This window comes from Gobio gobio (genome assembly GCF_949357685.1).
Source record: "Gobio gobio genome assembly, chromosome: 19".
NCBI classification, from domain to species: domain Eukaryota; kingdom Metazoa; phylum Chordata; class Actinopteri; order Cypriniformes; family Gobionidae; genus Gobio; species Gobio gobio.
The window spans coordinates 21,320,005-21,337,002 of NC_137112.1; the positions used below are offsets into that span (position 1 = coordinate 21,320,005).

The window sequence follows — 16,998 nt, forward strand, 5'->3', positions numbered from 1 at the left end:
AGCTCTGTAGGTAAGCTTTCACATTAGCAATTTTTCATGCTAACCGTGCCCCATTCCGAACAAAAATGCCAGAGTTAAAACGCCCTGAGACAACAGAAGAATAACACATCGTCTCACGCGCACGCTGTAGACTTGTGGTATTTATCAGGTAACTTGGGGCGATGTCACATTACAGTCATATGTTTCAGCATGTTACAATAAATATATGGCTTGAGTTGATATAGCCTATTCCCTAATGAATTAAACAGTTTGTTATCCTACAGATTGAGAGCGTGAATGGTCTCTCTCCCTCTCTCTCTGTTTATACGCGTGTAGCCTTTACATGCGTGCATGCGGGGGAGGAGTTGCGATTTTCGAATAAAAATCGAATAATTCCCAGCGATCGTCGAATATAATTTTTGCTTGAAATGCCCATCCCTAGCCCTGACATCAAAGTAAATATCTTTTATGTAGATTTCTACACCTGCAGCATTTACCATTAGGCCACTAACAAATAATATATTTCTGGGGTGAGCCTATTTGCTATGGTAATCTAGCAACCTGTGTGTGTGTGTGTGTGTGTGTGTGTGTGTGTGTGTGTGTGTGTGTGTGTGTGCGTGCACTGCGTGACGCCGGTTTCACACTGCACGCGTTAGCAGGGCGTAAGCAGCGCAGGAGCGGAGCGTATGGAATGCGGGAGCCGCGCGCACCCTTTGTGCTTTCACACTGGCAGCGTTTGTCGCAGCTGAACTGCAGCTTGTATATTGCAAATACAGACGAATATCGTCCATTGTCACCTTTCCCGGTGTTCTCCCCCGACCCCTGTCTAACTCGTGCTTTGATTTATGATAGGCAGCATGCTTCCTCCACGTCTAAAATAAATAAATAAATAAATAAATAAATAAATAAATAAATAAATAAATAAATAAATAAATAAATATATATAAGCATGCTTCCTCCACGTCTAAAATAAATAAATAAATAAATAAATATATCAGGGACGTCGTTAGGCCTATTTTAGGGGGGCTGAAGCTACCCCAAAATGTTCCTAAGCCCCCCTAAATGATAATAAGAACAACAATAACAATTAGATTTATCAATAACCGCATCCTCATTCATATTTAGATGCAACAATTATATATATCCAGCTACAAAAAATAGCCGAAAAGTCGGAAGTTGGACAGTAGTACAAAGAGTGTTGTGCTATGAAGATGATGCACCGCGTCTCGTTGCATATTGGTGTGAACTGTGGCAGCTTTCAGAGTGTTGCAGACCGGAGCGCTACTGCAATTAACTGTAAAATAAAAAGGCATTACAAAAAAAAAAACGATAACTAACCAAATCTGTAATGTGTTTGGCAAAACTAACTAAAATAAAATGATAGATTAAATGTCCTTAGTTTTCGTCTTTATCAATGTCTTTCATAGAGCAAATAACACACACACACACACACACACACACACATATATATATATACATATACATACATATATATGTAGTTTACATGATAAAAGTAACCTTTAAAATTAAGATAAGCCTCTAGTTTTAATCATTTAAATGGACCTTTCAAGTTTGGGCATAAACTTCTGGCAGTGTTGTGTTTTCGTGTATTTTATAAATTTTTTCACAGCGCTGGATGTCATATGGTGATCGTGAAACACACGGGACACTTCACTACATGATTTCATGGTGAAATGTGTTATTTTCCATGTTAATCAGGTCAGTTTTGATCAAGAACAATCCACTGTGGCTTTAATTCAGCGTGAGCAGCGCGGCAAAAATAGACTTGGCGCCGAAACGATCGCGGCACTGCTGCTTATGCTCCTGCTACGCGCTGCCGCGCCGCCTCTGCGTGCGGTGTGAATGCTCTAATCTGTTAACATGGGCGCCGAAAAAAACACACGCTGCTTACGCCCTGCTAACGCGTGCAGTGTGAAACCGGCGTGAGGCTTCATTGTAGTTTGGTATGGCAGAAATACATACATTCATTTTCAATAGAAAGCTGCATTTGGCTTGCATCACGATGCATTTTAGGTGAAGCATTCGTTCGAAAAATCACGTCACAACATCACGTCCTGGTGTATACAGTGAACGCATGCTGAAATTATTGTTGCGTGGCTACATAAAAGTTTAAGCATATGTGATGCATTGCCGTGATTGGTCTGACTGGCGCGTGAGAGACGAGGGTGCATACGTGTGTGTGTGTGTGTGTGTGTGTGTGTGTGTGTGTGTGTGTGTGTGTGTGTGTGTGTGTGTGTGTGAGAGAAGGGGTTCTTTTTTTTTAGGCTATACTCTCTTGCAATTGAACGTGAATACGTTTACTACTTAAAAACATCAAAGCTAAACATCATATCTAGTCAAACCGCATCAGACATCGCTACAAATACAGTATGGATTAAAATCAGCGAATATCAATGTATAGGCTTAGGTAGGGCTGTAACGATTTGACCAAAAATAAAAACCTTGATTAATGGAACATTTTACCTCTATTACGATTAATGAACGATTATTTTGCTCTTTTTTTTTTTGCTTTCCATTTTTTGCCCTCATAAGGTTTTAGAGTAAGTTCCTGATAAGGTTTTTACTGTAAATATTTTCTACTATTAAAGTTGGAATTTTTCCAACAAATGCAAAAAGTACATTTTAAAATACTTGAAGGAAACGGTTCACTTTCAGCAGTTATTGTCTATGGGGCAGATTTATGTTTGTTTTACGTCAGATAGGCTACAGATAAATTAACACAGTAGGCCTACATTACATTTGAATGCATTAATGAGAGAGAGAGATTGTGTGTGTGAATTACTCATACAGTCTCTATTCATTATGAAGCTGTGGTTTGTACTTACTTCAAAAGGTATTCAAATTATGCCTATAACGGTTGAGTTGAGTTAAGCTACTTTAGTGACTTAACTTTACTCACAGGACAGCGTTGACACTGCGTTTCTGTGCTGCTCTCTGCGCGTGATCTTCACGTGAAAAGAGGTCTGCCTTCAGGGCGTGCGCGCGTTGTCACAGACGCGACACGGCGCGGCTCTCTGTGTCACAGAAAAAAGCTGAGCACTGAACGGATAAGTTTTCGCATTGTTGTTTTTGAATAGTGCACAATCGCTTCAATGTTCAAACTGGCAAGGCTTTGAACGCATTTACTTGACAAACTTTATGAGGACGAAAGTGAAAGCGATCTGGCTTCGGGGCTTGTGCGCGCCGTGTGTGTGTGTGTGTGTGTGGGGCAGCTATAAGAACGGCAATCAACTTACCTGTATAAACTGTGAAAAACATGCAGTTACTATAGTGATTCTGGGCATCTAGAATCTAAACTAAATTCAAAATGTATCACGCGCTATGGTGTGCTTCCTGAACATTGAACAGGTCCGTGTGAATCAGATCCCTGCACGTATAGTGCGCGTCATAAGAATTTAACGAGGCTTTGAGGCAGAATTTTTCCTCAAGGAATTTTTGTAACCGAGTAACTCGATGAATCGTTTCAGCCCTACTTTCTACCGGTGTCTGTTAGGTCACAACACTGGACTAGAGATTGTATTGTTCTTCACACGCACGGTAACTGAAATGGCTCAATAAAATAATAGAACGATAAACTATGCATCGATATATCTTCCCTTTGTATTTTGAACTTTTCAATGTAGACAGAGCGATGCACGCTGTGACTCCATGTTGCTTCAAGCGCATCATCCTTGGCACGGGATGCGCATATGCACTGGAGCCTTTCGTATTATAATACTTTTGTACAATGAAAGATTATTAATAGCCTATCTATAATATGTTGCTGCCTCATAAATGTATAGTACAGCTTTTTAATGTCTTTTAATTTCTTAGTATATAGGCCCTATTTTCATAAATATATTTACTTGTTTTTCAAAGAATGTACTTTACTACAATGTGTAAAATTTTACCAGATTTAGTGCTACACTTATTCACTTTTATTTGTTCCCCACTAAATATTTAATTTTTTTACAAAATGTTTAGATTTCATACAATTATTGTGCACTCGTGATTTTTCTAGAGTAACTTTTGCTGCTGAATTATCCACTAATCTAGTTTATCCGCTAGTGATCGACTGATATATCGGGCCGATATTTGCGTTTTTTACGTGTATCGGCCGATACAAGGCTGCTGCGTTCGCCGATAGTTTTTTCCCTTCATTATTTACAGACAGGCATCCACAGGCAGCTCTGTGCTGCTGGAGACGCTGCAGTTCATGTGCAGACCATGCACTGCCCCTCCTCCACGGGCAGAGTGCTGGAATCTTCTCTTCAAGACAACGATACGTTTTAAACTTTCAAAGCATCTTTTAACTGTTTGACTTTATTGCCATACACTTTGAAAGTGGAAACACGCTGCTCTATATGTGCTTGCAACTATAGCAAAGCAAGTTTGTTTTGGAAAAGGCAAATGCTGAATGCCTCGTCTATAAAACTGCTTGCCATTGTATTTAGGGAGCTGCAAATTGCGGCGGTACGACACAGAATCAACACCGGCCGCCACATATTGCGTTTTTTTGGCAGCTGCCAAAGCTTTTTTTTTTATCCCGCTAAAGCCTTATTTGATCGGTGAGTGATGTAGAGACTGATTGCTGCGCTTGTGACAGTTACTGAAGAACGAGCAGAGAGAGCCCCTCTTCCGGCAGCACGTGCGCACTCTCACCGTCTTCAAACGGTCTTGCTCTCGCTCACATTAATCAAAATCAATTGAGAATTGACACGATGGTAAAAGGTCAGAAGACAGAAGTTTCACGTGGAGCATTGGGAGACTGTTTTCCTGAATTACCGCTGGTGTTGCTCTACAAGAGATTAAGTAAAGTGCACCTAAGCATTAAATGACTAGGTTGTAAATAGTTGGTTACTTTTAAAATTAAATATAGTACAGTCAGTGTGCACTTTATTATGCTGCTTGCTTGTTGCTACTGTGTGCAATAGTGTCATTATTTTATTTATGATTATATATATTTATTTTCAGAATTTGAATTATGCTTAAATATTTATTTTCAGAATTTAAGTGATTATCAGTTCAACACACTAAGGTATAGAAATTCTAATTAGATTTTTTTATTTAATACATTTAATTTTTAATCTAAACTGCGCTGGTATCGGTAGATACTCTGAATTTTTGGTATTGGATCGGTTCTGAAAAAATGGTATCGGTGCATCCCTAACTAGGGGTGGGCAATATGACCAAAATCTTATTTCATGATATGAGTAATTGTATTTCACAATAACTATATAAATCACACAATATTGATATGTTTTTTTAAATAGATTATGATATCAAAATTATTGATGCCTTTGAAATTTCATCATTCGTATCACCATTTTCAATATTATTAAAAAAAAACTAATACAAGCCTAAAAAAACTTATTGCACTTAAGAAATAAATTACTGTTTACTAGCAAATAAATGGTCACTTTGACACATAGGTATGTGTAATTAACAGTTCAAGCTGAATTAGGTGGCAAAAAGCACTCAAAAAGTTAATTTCTCACACTATCTATGAGCAGCGGCTTGTCTCTTTAGAGAGCGCGTGCGCATATATTGAAATGAGCTGTCTTTCGCTTCTTATTGCCTTCAATGGTTTAAAATAATCTGTTTTTAAAACTGCAATACATAAAAACGCATACAAACAATAAGCTTTCGTGACTGCATAGTACAGCAACGTCACATGAGTGCAACCGTGATAGAGACGATAGTCCAAATTCGGTAATGGTCTTGAAACTTACGCCTGTATGAGGCTGGAGAGGTCACCACCACCACCACCACCACCACCCCCTCCTGCTCCAGCTGTTGCTGTTGCTGCTGTTGCTGCTGCCGTTGCTGCTGCTGCTCCTGGCAAAGTGGCACTCCCCATAGGACTGTAAGCCCCAGACATCATCCCTGACATCCTACATGGGCAAAGAAACAGTTGATAAATTGCTGTCAATGTTAGGTTGATATAACAGTCCAGATATCATGAATAAAAAGGCATTCTTAAAAAGAAAAGCTTGTTAAATTGTTTGACATAAACGCTCAAAGTCATTAAAAAGCTGAAAAAAATATCAATATGCAGGAAATAAAAATATATTATTTAAAAAACACAAAATAATGATTAAGATACACAATCACATTTATTCAAAGGGTAAAGAGCCATTCACACCAAGGACAATAACTATAACTATCAAGTTTTAATAATCATTCTAATTAGGGCTGGATGATATGGCCAAAGAAAAAATCTTTAAAAAATATAAATAATTATCACAATAAAATGTCAAACGCTTATTTCTATCAAGTTTAAAGGCAGATTTTTTGTTCCTAAGTGAAAGATGTAGAAACCAAACCCGCTTTTAAATTCTTTATACTCTGTCATTTTTCCTTAAAAATAAATATCTTAATAGAAAAATTTACTTCTTAGTTTCTGCATGTTCTACCGGGTGATATTGTTTCAAATCATGAAACAATTTTGCTTTGCACAGTTCTTCAGCACAGTTAGCAGTACAGGCTGCAATATTAAATATAGCTGCAAGCAGCAATACTGGGGCCAAGCGCAAAGAAGACAAGACATGCCAAAATATGTTGGCAATGTCAGATCAACTGCAGCAATGAGCAATTAAAGACCTATTAAGGTGATTTTAGGCAAAATAGCTGTAAAATGATAAATACAGTCAAAAATAATGATTTAATGATTTATCACTTTCAACCAAAAACTTTCGACTGTTACGAAATTGATGTGGTGTGGTCAGAATAAGGGAACAATGACACATGCAAAGATTGGTGTCGATATATCAAAGCAGGGTGTCAATATGTCATTGCAGATAATGAAAAGGCCTCTTGAGGCTATATCTAAGTATGGACCACGTGGCGGTGCTGTTTTGAAACCTTTTAAGTAGCTTAAAGGCATGGTGCTGATGGCACATACCAAGTTACGTAATGATACACCAATTCATTTGTAAAGCATAGCATTTTATATCATAATACTGCATTGTAGTCAATGGGAATTTCATGTTTTGTTCTATTATTGCCGAAATCTGGCAAATCTGGTATTGTTGGACTCGGCAAGGATTCAGGACACAAAAAGTGACTCCCATGAAAAGTTATAAGCATTTTTTTTAAAAAATGTATCCACTAGGTGGCGCTGTTTCGAAACTTCTCAGGCTCCTTCAGGGCATCGTGCTGAGGACCCATACCGAGTTTTGTAACAATCCGTTCATGCGTTGATAAAATACAGCATTTTAGCACATAATTCAAAATGGCCGACAGCCAAAATGGCCGATATGGTAAAATTGGATATCAGACGACCCGACATGACGTCCTGAATCTAACGAGACCGCTTTTATGAATTTTGGACAAACGGTTCAAAAGTTATAAGCAAAAATAGGCATTTTTTGTATCTCCGGACCAGTAGGTGATGCTGCGCCGAAACGCTGCATGTTGCCTCATGTCATTAGGGTGACCACCATCAAACAAACCAAATGTGGGACGATTACTAAGTTTGTGTGGGACAATGTGGGACATGTTACCAACACTAAAACATAACCTAAAACTGTTGTATAATCTTAAATTCAACATCACTGAGCCCAAAGGCAGCAGGCATCATGCAGATAACTACTTTTGAAACAGTTCTGACCAAGTGCAACTAAAATCCAACTAAATAAATAATGAAACAAATAAAACAACATTAAATTAGTTAATCATATATATATATATATATATATTGGAGGGGGGTTGTAGTTTTTATATATATATATATATATATATATATATATATATATATATATATATATATATATATATATATATATATATATATATATATATATATATATATATATATATATATATATATATATATATATATATATATATATATATATATATATATATATATATTCATTCATTTATATAGGCTACAGAGCTATCTATTCGTTTTCTGACAGGGAACACATGGAACGAATCACCGCTCCACATTTTGATTGACAGCCGTCACAACCTACTAGTGACCGTGTTTACTCCTTTCTTTTCAACCATTGGATATGGTTTAAAAGACGGCTTTTGTATTTGTGTAAGGCGGGATGTTATTTCTGACGAAGCGCTGTTAAATATAGGTGAAAAACGATGCCGCAAAAATAATAAATAAAATGCTTTCTTAAAAAGGCAAAAGAACGCATGCATGATTTCTCAATATGATCATTAAAAATCAACAGACTAGTGAAAATGCGGGACATTTTCTCAATATGCGACATGCGTGACAAGGGGTGAAAATGCTGTGCGGTACAACGCAAAGCGGGACAGGTGGTCACCCTACATGTCATGGTTGTGATGACATGTACCTAGTTTGGTTTGAATACGATAAAGCGTTGCGGAGATATTGCCTTACATTTTTTTTACACTTTCCCATCCATTTTCAATGTGGGGTCAATCTGACCCCGAGGGACTTAAACGGTAATTTATTTTTTACACACCTTTAGAACAACCATATCAAGCCCAGATTTTTTGTGCATGTTTATATAGATTGTTTAGGAAAAGTCACAGAGTCTCATGGCCCTGAGATGAAGGGAACACTTTTTAAAAATGGAGGAAAAGTCCAGTGGGGTCAGCTGGACCCCAAGGGCCGATTAAGGATTAAACATATATATAGCCTACTGATACAGCAAAGACCACGGGTGCGTCTCAATCAGCTCCTGGTTCAATAGTCAGGGCACTGATCAGGACATAAGTCAATGGGCTGACTCCCTGATCAGTGCCCTGACTACTGAACTAGGGAGCTGATTGAGACGCACCCGTTGTCGGCAGTATTGACGGCAAAATAGGCTATAGAATATTTAGTTCTGTATTGACAAGGGCGATATTTGAAAAAAGATTTTTTTCTTCTTAATTACAATTATATCTGTTTTTTTGCATTTATGTCAAATTATTGACATAATACATAAAAATTATTTATTAAAGGGTAAACCCCTGCTCAGAGCTTAACTCCACCCACTGGCAAATTTTGAAAAATGCTGGAAAAGTGGGAAGAGCCCAGCGGAGACAGAGGGGCTGAGCGGAGGGCGGGGCTAAGCGGAGGGCGTGCACCTGAGACCCGCAGTGACGGATTGATTGACAGCTGTCTGACTCGCAAGTCGCAGAGATGGAGAATGACTGGAGTGACGCCAGCTTTGCAACAGAGCGGTCATTTCTCCTACCTTCACCTGAATTGGAGGAGGGTGACACAGACCCAGAGCCTTATCAATGCGAGCCGCTGGCTCAAACTGCATTAACTCCCGATGCCGATGATGCTAGTGAAGCAGCAGCGCAAGAGAACTGACCTAATCTATGAACAGTCAAATCCTTACACTGAATGCCACTAAAAATAGATCCGATATCTGATATACATACGATGTATTTTCATTCAAATTAACTGAATCAGTGCAGCAGCGCAGGACCAATAAGTTCAGACCTAAAAGCCTATTATAAACAGATTTCCTCAAATAAGTAAGACTATATACGCCAGCACGTTACAGTATTGTTGTTCGTTACCGCGTCCGCGGCAACCACTTTAAAACCAGTCAGGGTTTTCAGGGTTTTAAAGTGCGTCTCATGTATGAAAATTATCTGTACACATGACGGGCGGCAATAATATTGCAAGAAAAGCCTGACGTGTACTGGCACGCAACATGACAGTTCATACTGGAGTGAAGCCGTTCTCATCATGTGATTGGAGGAAACATTTCTGAGGGCGTGGTGAGCTCGTGCCAGGGGCGCGGATAGTGAGCCGTTGGAAGTACCATCCTACGTCATGATGTACCACAACGTCCAATAGGAAAATTCAACTGCAGTAGCCACTGTTCAACCTTAAGAGGGCAGCACTTTGGCGGTTTTACACCATATTTTATAGAATTAAAACACTTTATACTCAAATGTCAAAACATTTACTCGAATCAATGAACAGCATTAATAAAGCCCCAGTATTACAGATCATTAAACCCTAAACCAACTTTTTTTAGTTAGTTACCCTTTAATATGTATTCGTGTCAAAATGACAAACAGCTTTTCCTATTCCATTTTGCCTGGAAATGCTTCCAACACACTTGCGTGTCGCGTCGGTTCTATTTCTAGCATGCGCTTTCGGCGCTGCTCGAGCCGCGCGTGTCACGCAGCGTGTAGCTTGCCTTAAGGATGATATAAAATGAATAAACATCCACACGTGATGCTTCTTTGCCGTCGTGTTTACATTGATGAATACAAAGTATGAACATTAACACAAATGAATACAGTCTCACACTTTTTCGAAAAAAAAGTTTGGAATTATGTGCTGGTAATGTAAATATTTTAATTATGAACTTCTGTGCAAGCATAGCAAATCTGGTGGAGAACTGTAATGAGAGCATTGTTCATTTAGATTATTTCCCTGACTGAACCTGAAGCTCACTAATGGATCATTAACCGTTAAGATTAGAATATCAAATTAAAATTAAAGCTGCGAGCAGCGATGACGGGCCCAAGCCGGTGGCACCGCCACGCCGGTGGCATCAGCTTAACTGTGCACGGCAGGCAATATGCATTTAAACAGGAGAATATTTTAGAATCGCTCGAATATGCCACATTTACCGCAGCAACTGGTGCCACTATCACCACAAGCCACACCCATGATGTAATTTAAATCTAGATTCATTTTAATGTCATAGGATAAAATAAATAAAAGTTATATTTTCCTGCTCAAAATTTTGTAAGTCCAGAAGGCCAGTATTTAATTCAAGGTGTTTGTAGTTCTTTTTTACCACTAAAGTGATAGTTTTTTGTAATAGTCTATGATACGAAAGGGGTAAATTATCATTCCGAGAGAGAAAGGCACACACACAAACTCACAGGGTGAGAGAGACACCCCCCCCCCCACACACACACACACACACCACACGTGCGCGCACACACTCAAACACACACACACACATCCAGGGTGAGCCTGAGAGTGAGGGGGGAGGGGAAGGACTGAGAGAGATGCACTCTGCACATTGAACAATGTTCACAAGATTTTAACAACAAAAATAAATAAGATCTAAATGGTGGGAGAAAGTTTTTTTTATTTCACTCTCTGAAAAAAATATGTTGAATATATTTGAAATCAATATGTGTGGTCCAATATAAAAAATAAATAGAAAGTCACACACACACACACACACACACACACACACACACACACACACACACACACACACACACACACACACACACACACACACACACACACACACACACACACACACACACACACACACACACACACACACACACACACACACATACACACACATACACACACACACACAATGATAGAGGGAGAGTGAGGGGGGAGGGGAAGGACTGAGAGAAAGGCACACACACATACTCACAGGGTGAGAGAGAGACCCCCCCCCTCCACACACACACACACACACACACACACACACACACACACACACACACACACACACACACACACACACACACACACACACACACAGAGAGAGTGATAGAGAGGGGGAAGGGGAAAGACAGGCAGAGGGCATTCCATAGACTTAATGGTTTTTATACTGTACAAACTGTAAATTCTATCCCCCTACACTACCCCTAAGCCTACATATCGCACACACACACACACACACACACAACCCCTAAACCTACCATCACAGAAAACATTCTGCATTTTTACATTTTTATTAAAACATTGTTTAGTATGCTTTTAAAGCTATTTTGATTTACGGGGACACATGAAATGTCTTCATAAACCATGATTATGTTGTAATAAACACCCCTCCAACACACCCATTTCTGAGGCTTTGCCCATTTCCACTGACTGACATCTCTGATGTGTGTGTTGAGTTTCAAGCAATTTCAAGCATGCTAAGAGCCTCAAAAACAGCCAACAGATGATTAGACTTTGACACACTGCCATGGCAACAGTATGTAAAATTTCAGGAACCCTTTCGTATGTCTACATCTGCCATGTTTTGTCATTTATACTGACGAAGTTTGAAGTAAATCGGGTGAAAACAAGACAGTGATTTAGCATTTTTGAAAGTGACACACTTCCTGCTGCCAGCTGGTGGACACACAAACACACACACACACACACGTTTGTTTTTGTGAAATGTGAGGACATTCCATAGGCGTAATGGTTTTTATACCGTACAAACCGTATTTTCTATCCCCTTACACTGCCCCTGCCCCTAAACCTACCCATCACACACACACACACACACACACACACACACACACACACTGCCCCTGCCCCTAAACCTAGCCCTCACAGGAGACTGTGCAGTTCACTTTCTGTGAAAAAAAAACTTGTTCTGTATGATTTATAAGCATTTTGAAAAGTGAGGACATGGGGAACGTCCTCATATTTCACCCTCTTTTTGTAATACCTATGTCATACCCATGTCATTATACACATTTGTGTCCTGATATTTAACAAAAACATGCCCACACACACACACACACACACACACACACACACACACACACACACACACGGAGAGAGAGAGTTTCAAAAATAACAACACTGCTACCTTTTAGTGAGGGGAGGGCAGACAGAGAATAAATATTCAGAAGAAATATATTAAATAAAATAAATATATTGATCTGAAAAATAGTATGATTATTTTAAAGCTATTTGATTACATTTGAATAAAACATTGTTTTAGTATGTTTTTAAACACACACACATACACGTTGTAATACCAGTTTAATACCCATGTCATTATACAAATTTGTGTCCTCATAAATCACAAACAAGAGAGAGAGAGAGAGAGAGAAACAAGTTTTTTTTTATCCTGCTTCAAAACTAATACAATGCTGCCATCTTGTGTTCATTGAGGGGAGAGCAGCAGACACAGAGAATTTCTGTTCCCCTTTTTTGTCCTTATTTAATTCCTTGCCATGGAAACACCGTTTGAGATATCCAATATCCGTTCACATTTTAGCATCTTCAGTATCTTTGTTTCATGTTGACCGAGTTTGGTGGAGATTGAATAAATCGCCTACGAGGAGAACGTAAAAACTCAGACCCCGATTTAATCAAAAATTCACCTTCAAACCAAAATATCTGACTTCCTGTTGGTCGGAGCTAATGACTGTAAATTAGAAAGTTGTCCGGCTCGATGAGGTCAATATATATTCTGAGTTTGGTGATTGTAGATGAAACGAAGCCCTTCACTTTTGTCAAAAGGTGGCGCTAGAGAGCCCCTCATCCCCACCCGTTTCTGAGGCTTTGCCATTGTGTACTGACTGATATCTCTGATGTGTGTGTTGAGTTTCAAGCAGTTTCAAGCAATTTCAAGCATGCTAAGAGCCTCAGAACAGCCAAAAGATTATTAAACTTTGACACGTTGCCATGGCAACAGTATTTGAAATTTCAGGAATCCATTTCATAAGTCTCTATCTGTCATGTTTTCACATTATACTGATGAAGTTTAAAAATAAATCGGGTCAAAATAAGATGGTGATTCAAAGCATTTTTGAAAGTGACACACTTCCTGCTGCCAGTTGGTGGCGCTATAACTTTGACTCACAAAAGTCATATCCATGTGATCGGCTTCTTACAACGAACACACAGCTGAAGTTTCATCCAAATCAGTCAATGTTTGCACAAGTTATAACACACTTCCTGTTTCCCTTTTCTCGCCATAAATTCGTTGCTTCGCCACGGCCAAACCATTTGAGATATCAAAAATCCGCTCGCAATTTAGAATCCTGAATATGTTCACTTGATGCTGACCGAGTTTGGCAATGATCGAAACAATGGCCTCGGAGGAGTATATTAAATTCCAGAGCATGCGTTTTCCGAACAACCCATAATAGCTCACTTCCTGTAGGGCTGACGCATAACTTAGAGCACGAAAGTTGTTTGGCCCAATGAGGTCTATATGTGTACCGAGTTTCATACATGTACGTGCAAGTGTGTTTGATAGATGGACCAAGTTTTCAGACCCCACTTTAGGGGGCGCTGTCGAGCCCCCCTGCCACGCCCGGGTACCAGCTTCAGCCCGGCTCTGATGGCCGCGCATTCCGACGCCTGTGCGAAGTTTCAAGAGTTTTCGAGCATGTTAAGTGCCCCAAAAGTACCCGAGAAGTCGAAAAAAAAAATAAAAAAAAAAACAAAGAATAATCTGAGGAAGAACAATAGGGCTCTGCGCCCTTTGGGCTTGGGCCCTAATTAAATTAGAATAAATGGGTGCCTGTGACCCATAAAAATACAACAATTGTTTTTTTTCAGTGCTTTAGTATTATATGCACAAATAGCAGCACAAACAACAGAACATGAGGAATCAAACATCGTCACATAACGCACCTGTGAGCCGAGAAAAACAGAAATTAAGTATATAATAGGAATAAAATAAATAGGACTATACAAAATATATTTCACTTAAATTAACAGATTAACAAAAGAAAAATGCGACAAGTAACCTAGTATAAGCTACGCTCGTTTTTGTGACACTAAAACATTGTATTGGTTTTCTTTATATCCTTATTTGGTAACACAATACAATAAAGGTCTTATTTGTTAACATTAGTTAACTTATTAGCTAACATGAACTAACAATGAGCAATACATTTGTTACAATATTTATTAATCGTTGTTAATGTTAGTTTATAAAAATCCAGCTGTTCATTGTTTACGTTAGTTCGCAGTGGCATTAACTAATGTTAACTAATACAACTTTTGACTTTAATAATGTATTAGTAAATGTTTAAATTTACATTAAATAAGGTTAATAAAAGCTGTAGAAATATTGTTAATTCTTAGTTAATGTTTACTAAAGTAATGAAACCTTATTGTAAAGTGTAAACCTTTTATTTTATAAAATCCAAATGATTGCGCAGGCAACTCACATGCGCGCACACAACATATCAGTTCTAGTGTTGCTAACTTGACATATCAGCCATTCATCAAACTAAAATGCAGTCAACCAAACATAAAAATGTACACTGCTCAAATTAAATGGTCGCTGTAAAATCAGCGTGCCCAGCATCCAACCAAACACATTTTTGTGCTTGTGAAGGATGCCGTTTTACATGGAACACGAGAAGTACAAAGCTTTGTTTACATAATGAATAATAGTTTAGCAACCAAATGTTACATGGCAAATATGGAAAAATATAGATTCTTGACGAATGAGAGAGGTGAGTCCATTGCCGTTTCAGTTTCACTTTAAATAAATTCAATTTGGATTGACGTTTGTATGTTGTTTATAATAAATGCCACTATAGTCTAATTTGTGCATTATTTTATAGTTTAATATATCATTTTATAGTTACTTATTTTTTATTCTTGTTCTGTACCGTAAAAAATAGCCTAGACTATAGCATTTATAATGTTTGTAAATGTTTAATTTTATTTACCGGTATTTAATATACATATGAATGAATGTAATTAATTGCAATTACAAGGTTAACGGTTGTTTTTGGAGTAAGATCAATTTCTCTTTTATGAGATTACTTCCTCTTCTTGGCATGTCGTAAATCCCAAGGCTTCTAAACGTTGAATTTTTAGGGGCATGATATTTAAAATGACGATTGTTTTCACCCGCCACATTTATCAACGTACGATCATTCATATGATGGGATTGGAGGCATGCAAATGTTTCATGAATCACACGTGAACCCTGTCGTAAGATGATTTCTATGCTCGGATCTGCGCTCGTTTCTGTTAGATTGATAAATGATAGGGATGCAGGATATATCGGCATTCCCATCTGTATGTAGTCTTTGACAAAATCTGTGATTTCTTCAGCTTTTTTCTCAAAATGTTGCTTTTTTGATGAAACTGACCTCACATTCAAAAAAATAAATGAAGCACGTTGACTTAAGACATAACCGACTATATTTACAATGATGCTTGACAAGACATAATGGTGTGTGAATATTTGTACGCTGTGAGATGCGCATTCATATCAGTTGTATATCTGTGGCATATATGCCAATGCCGATTTATCTGCGACAGGCTTATATCGGCCAATAAAATTGGCAGACCGAAAAATCGGTTGTCCTCTAGTGCAGATATAAGTCGTAATATTAAGTTTATGTGGTATAAATATCAGATTAATCTCATTTAGGATGAGTGCAAAACATTGCACCCGTGATCATCTTTAGCTTCAGCGTGCACGCTCAAACAACAATGCAAAACATTAATTACACTGATTGGTATGATACACTATTGTAATGAGTTGTAAATTCTTTGAGTTTAGTTGCCGTGTTTCACGGGAAGAGCGCATCCACAACAGGAGTTATACATTCTAACTATGTAACTTAGTTCAAGTTTATCTGTGCAAATATAAATTGTAATATGTTTTTTTTGTATACATATCTGATTTCATCTCATATAGGATGCGATCCATTGAGAATTAACCTTCTAGCAAAGCACTTCAGTTCATTCTCTTCAGCGTTCGCTCAAACAGCAATGTTGTTATTTAAAACAGTTATTTAAAACAGTCATATTAAAGAGGTTTACTATTACTGTAGTATTAAAAATGTTTAGGCCTGACGCGATTGGTCAATATAATCGCCTGTGTCGACGCTGATAATTAGTTGACATCAATATTTTTAATTGACTGGGTAAGTTGGGTGACGATATGAAATTTTATTAGTACTGGTACTTTAAAAATGACAGCACTCTTAGAGCAATATTTCTTAACGTGCGTAGATGTGTGACAGCAGGAGTGAGGACGCGTATGTGAGCTCTGCTTCCACCGTTCACTAAACATTGGAAATACCTGTAGCTCAGGAAAAAGAAAGCATCAGAAACACATAGTGCGGCGCGGCCAGTTTTGCAGATTATTGGGTTTGAATGGTCAAAATGCACATCCTGGCGAGTATTCAGGTAAACACAGTTGGATATGTCTTTAGTGAACGTATACAGAGTTGAATGAGAAATAGGATGTGTTACAATGAATTTGGTTCGTGCAGTTCTTAAAGGGCATATTGCAGGTTAGAGACTCCAGTGAGTCAATGTTTAGAAAAATAATGTAGGAACTAGATTTTCTTTAAAATATACTTTAAAATACGCTATTAAGGCTTTTG

General features: G+C 38.2%; 1 protein-coding gene across 2 annotated transcripts in view; it reads right to left on the minus strand.

The window, feature by feature from the left end:
- The window catches only part of sgta (small glutamine rich tetratricopeptide repeat co-chaperone alpha), a 51,506-nt gene that overhangs the window by 13,500 nt on the left and 21,008 nt on the right, over window positions 1-16,998 (minus strand). For both annotated transcript variants that reach the window (XM_079845271.1, XM_079845272.1), the window contains exon 10: window positions 5,712-5,873. In XM_079845271.1, the coding sequence (XP_079701397.1) occupies window positions 5,712-5,873 (162 nt within the window). The remainder of the gene's footprint in view (window positions 1-5,711; window positions 5,874-16,998) is intronic.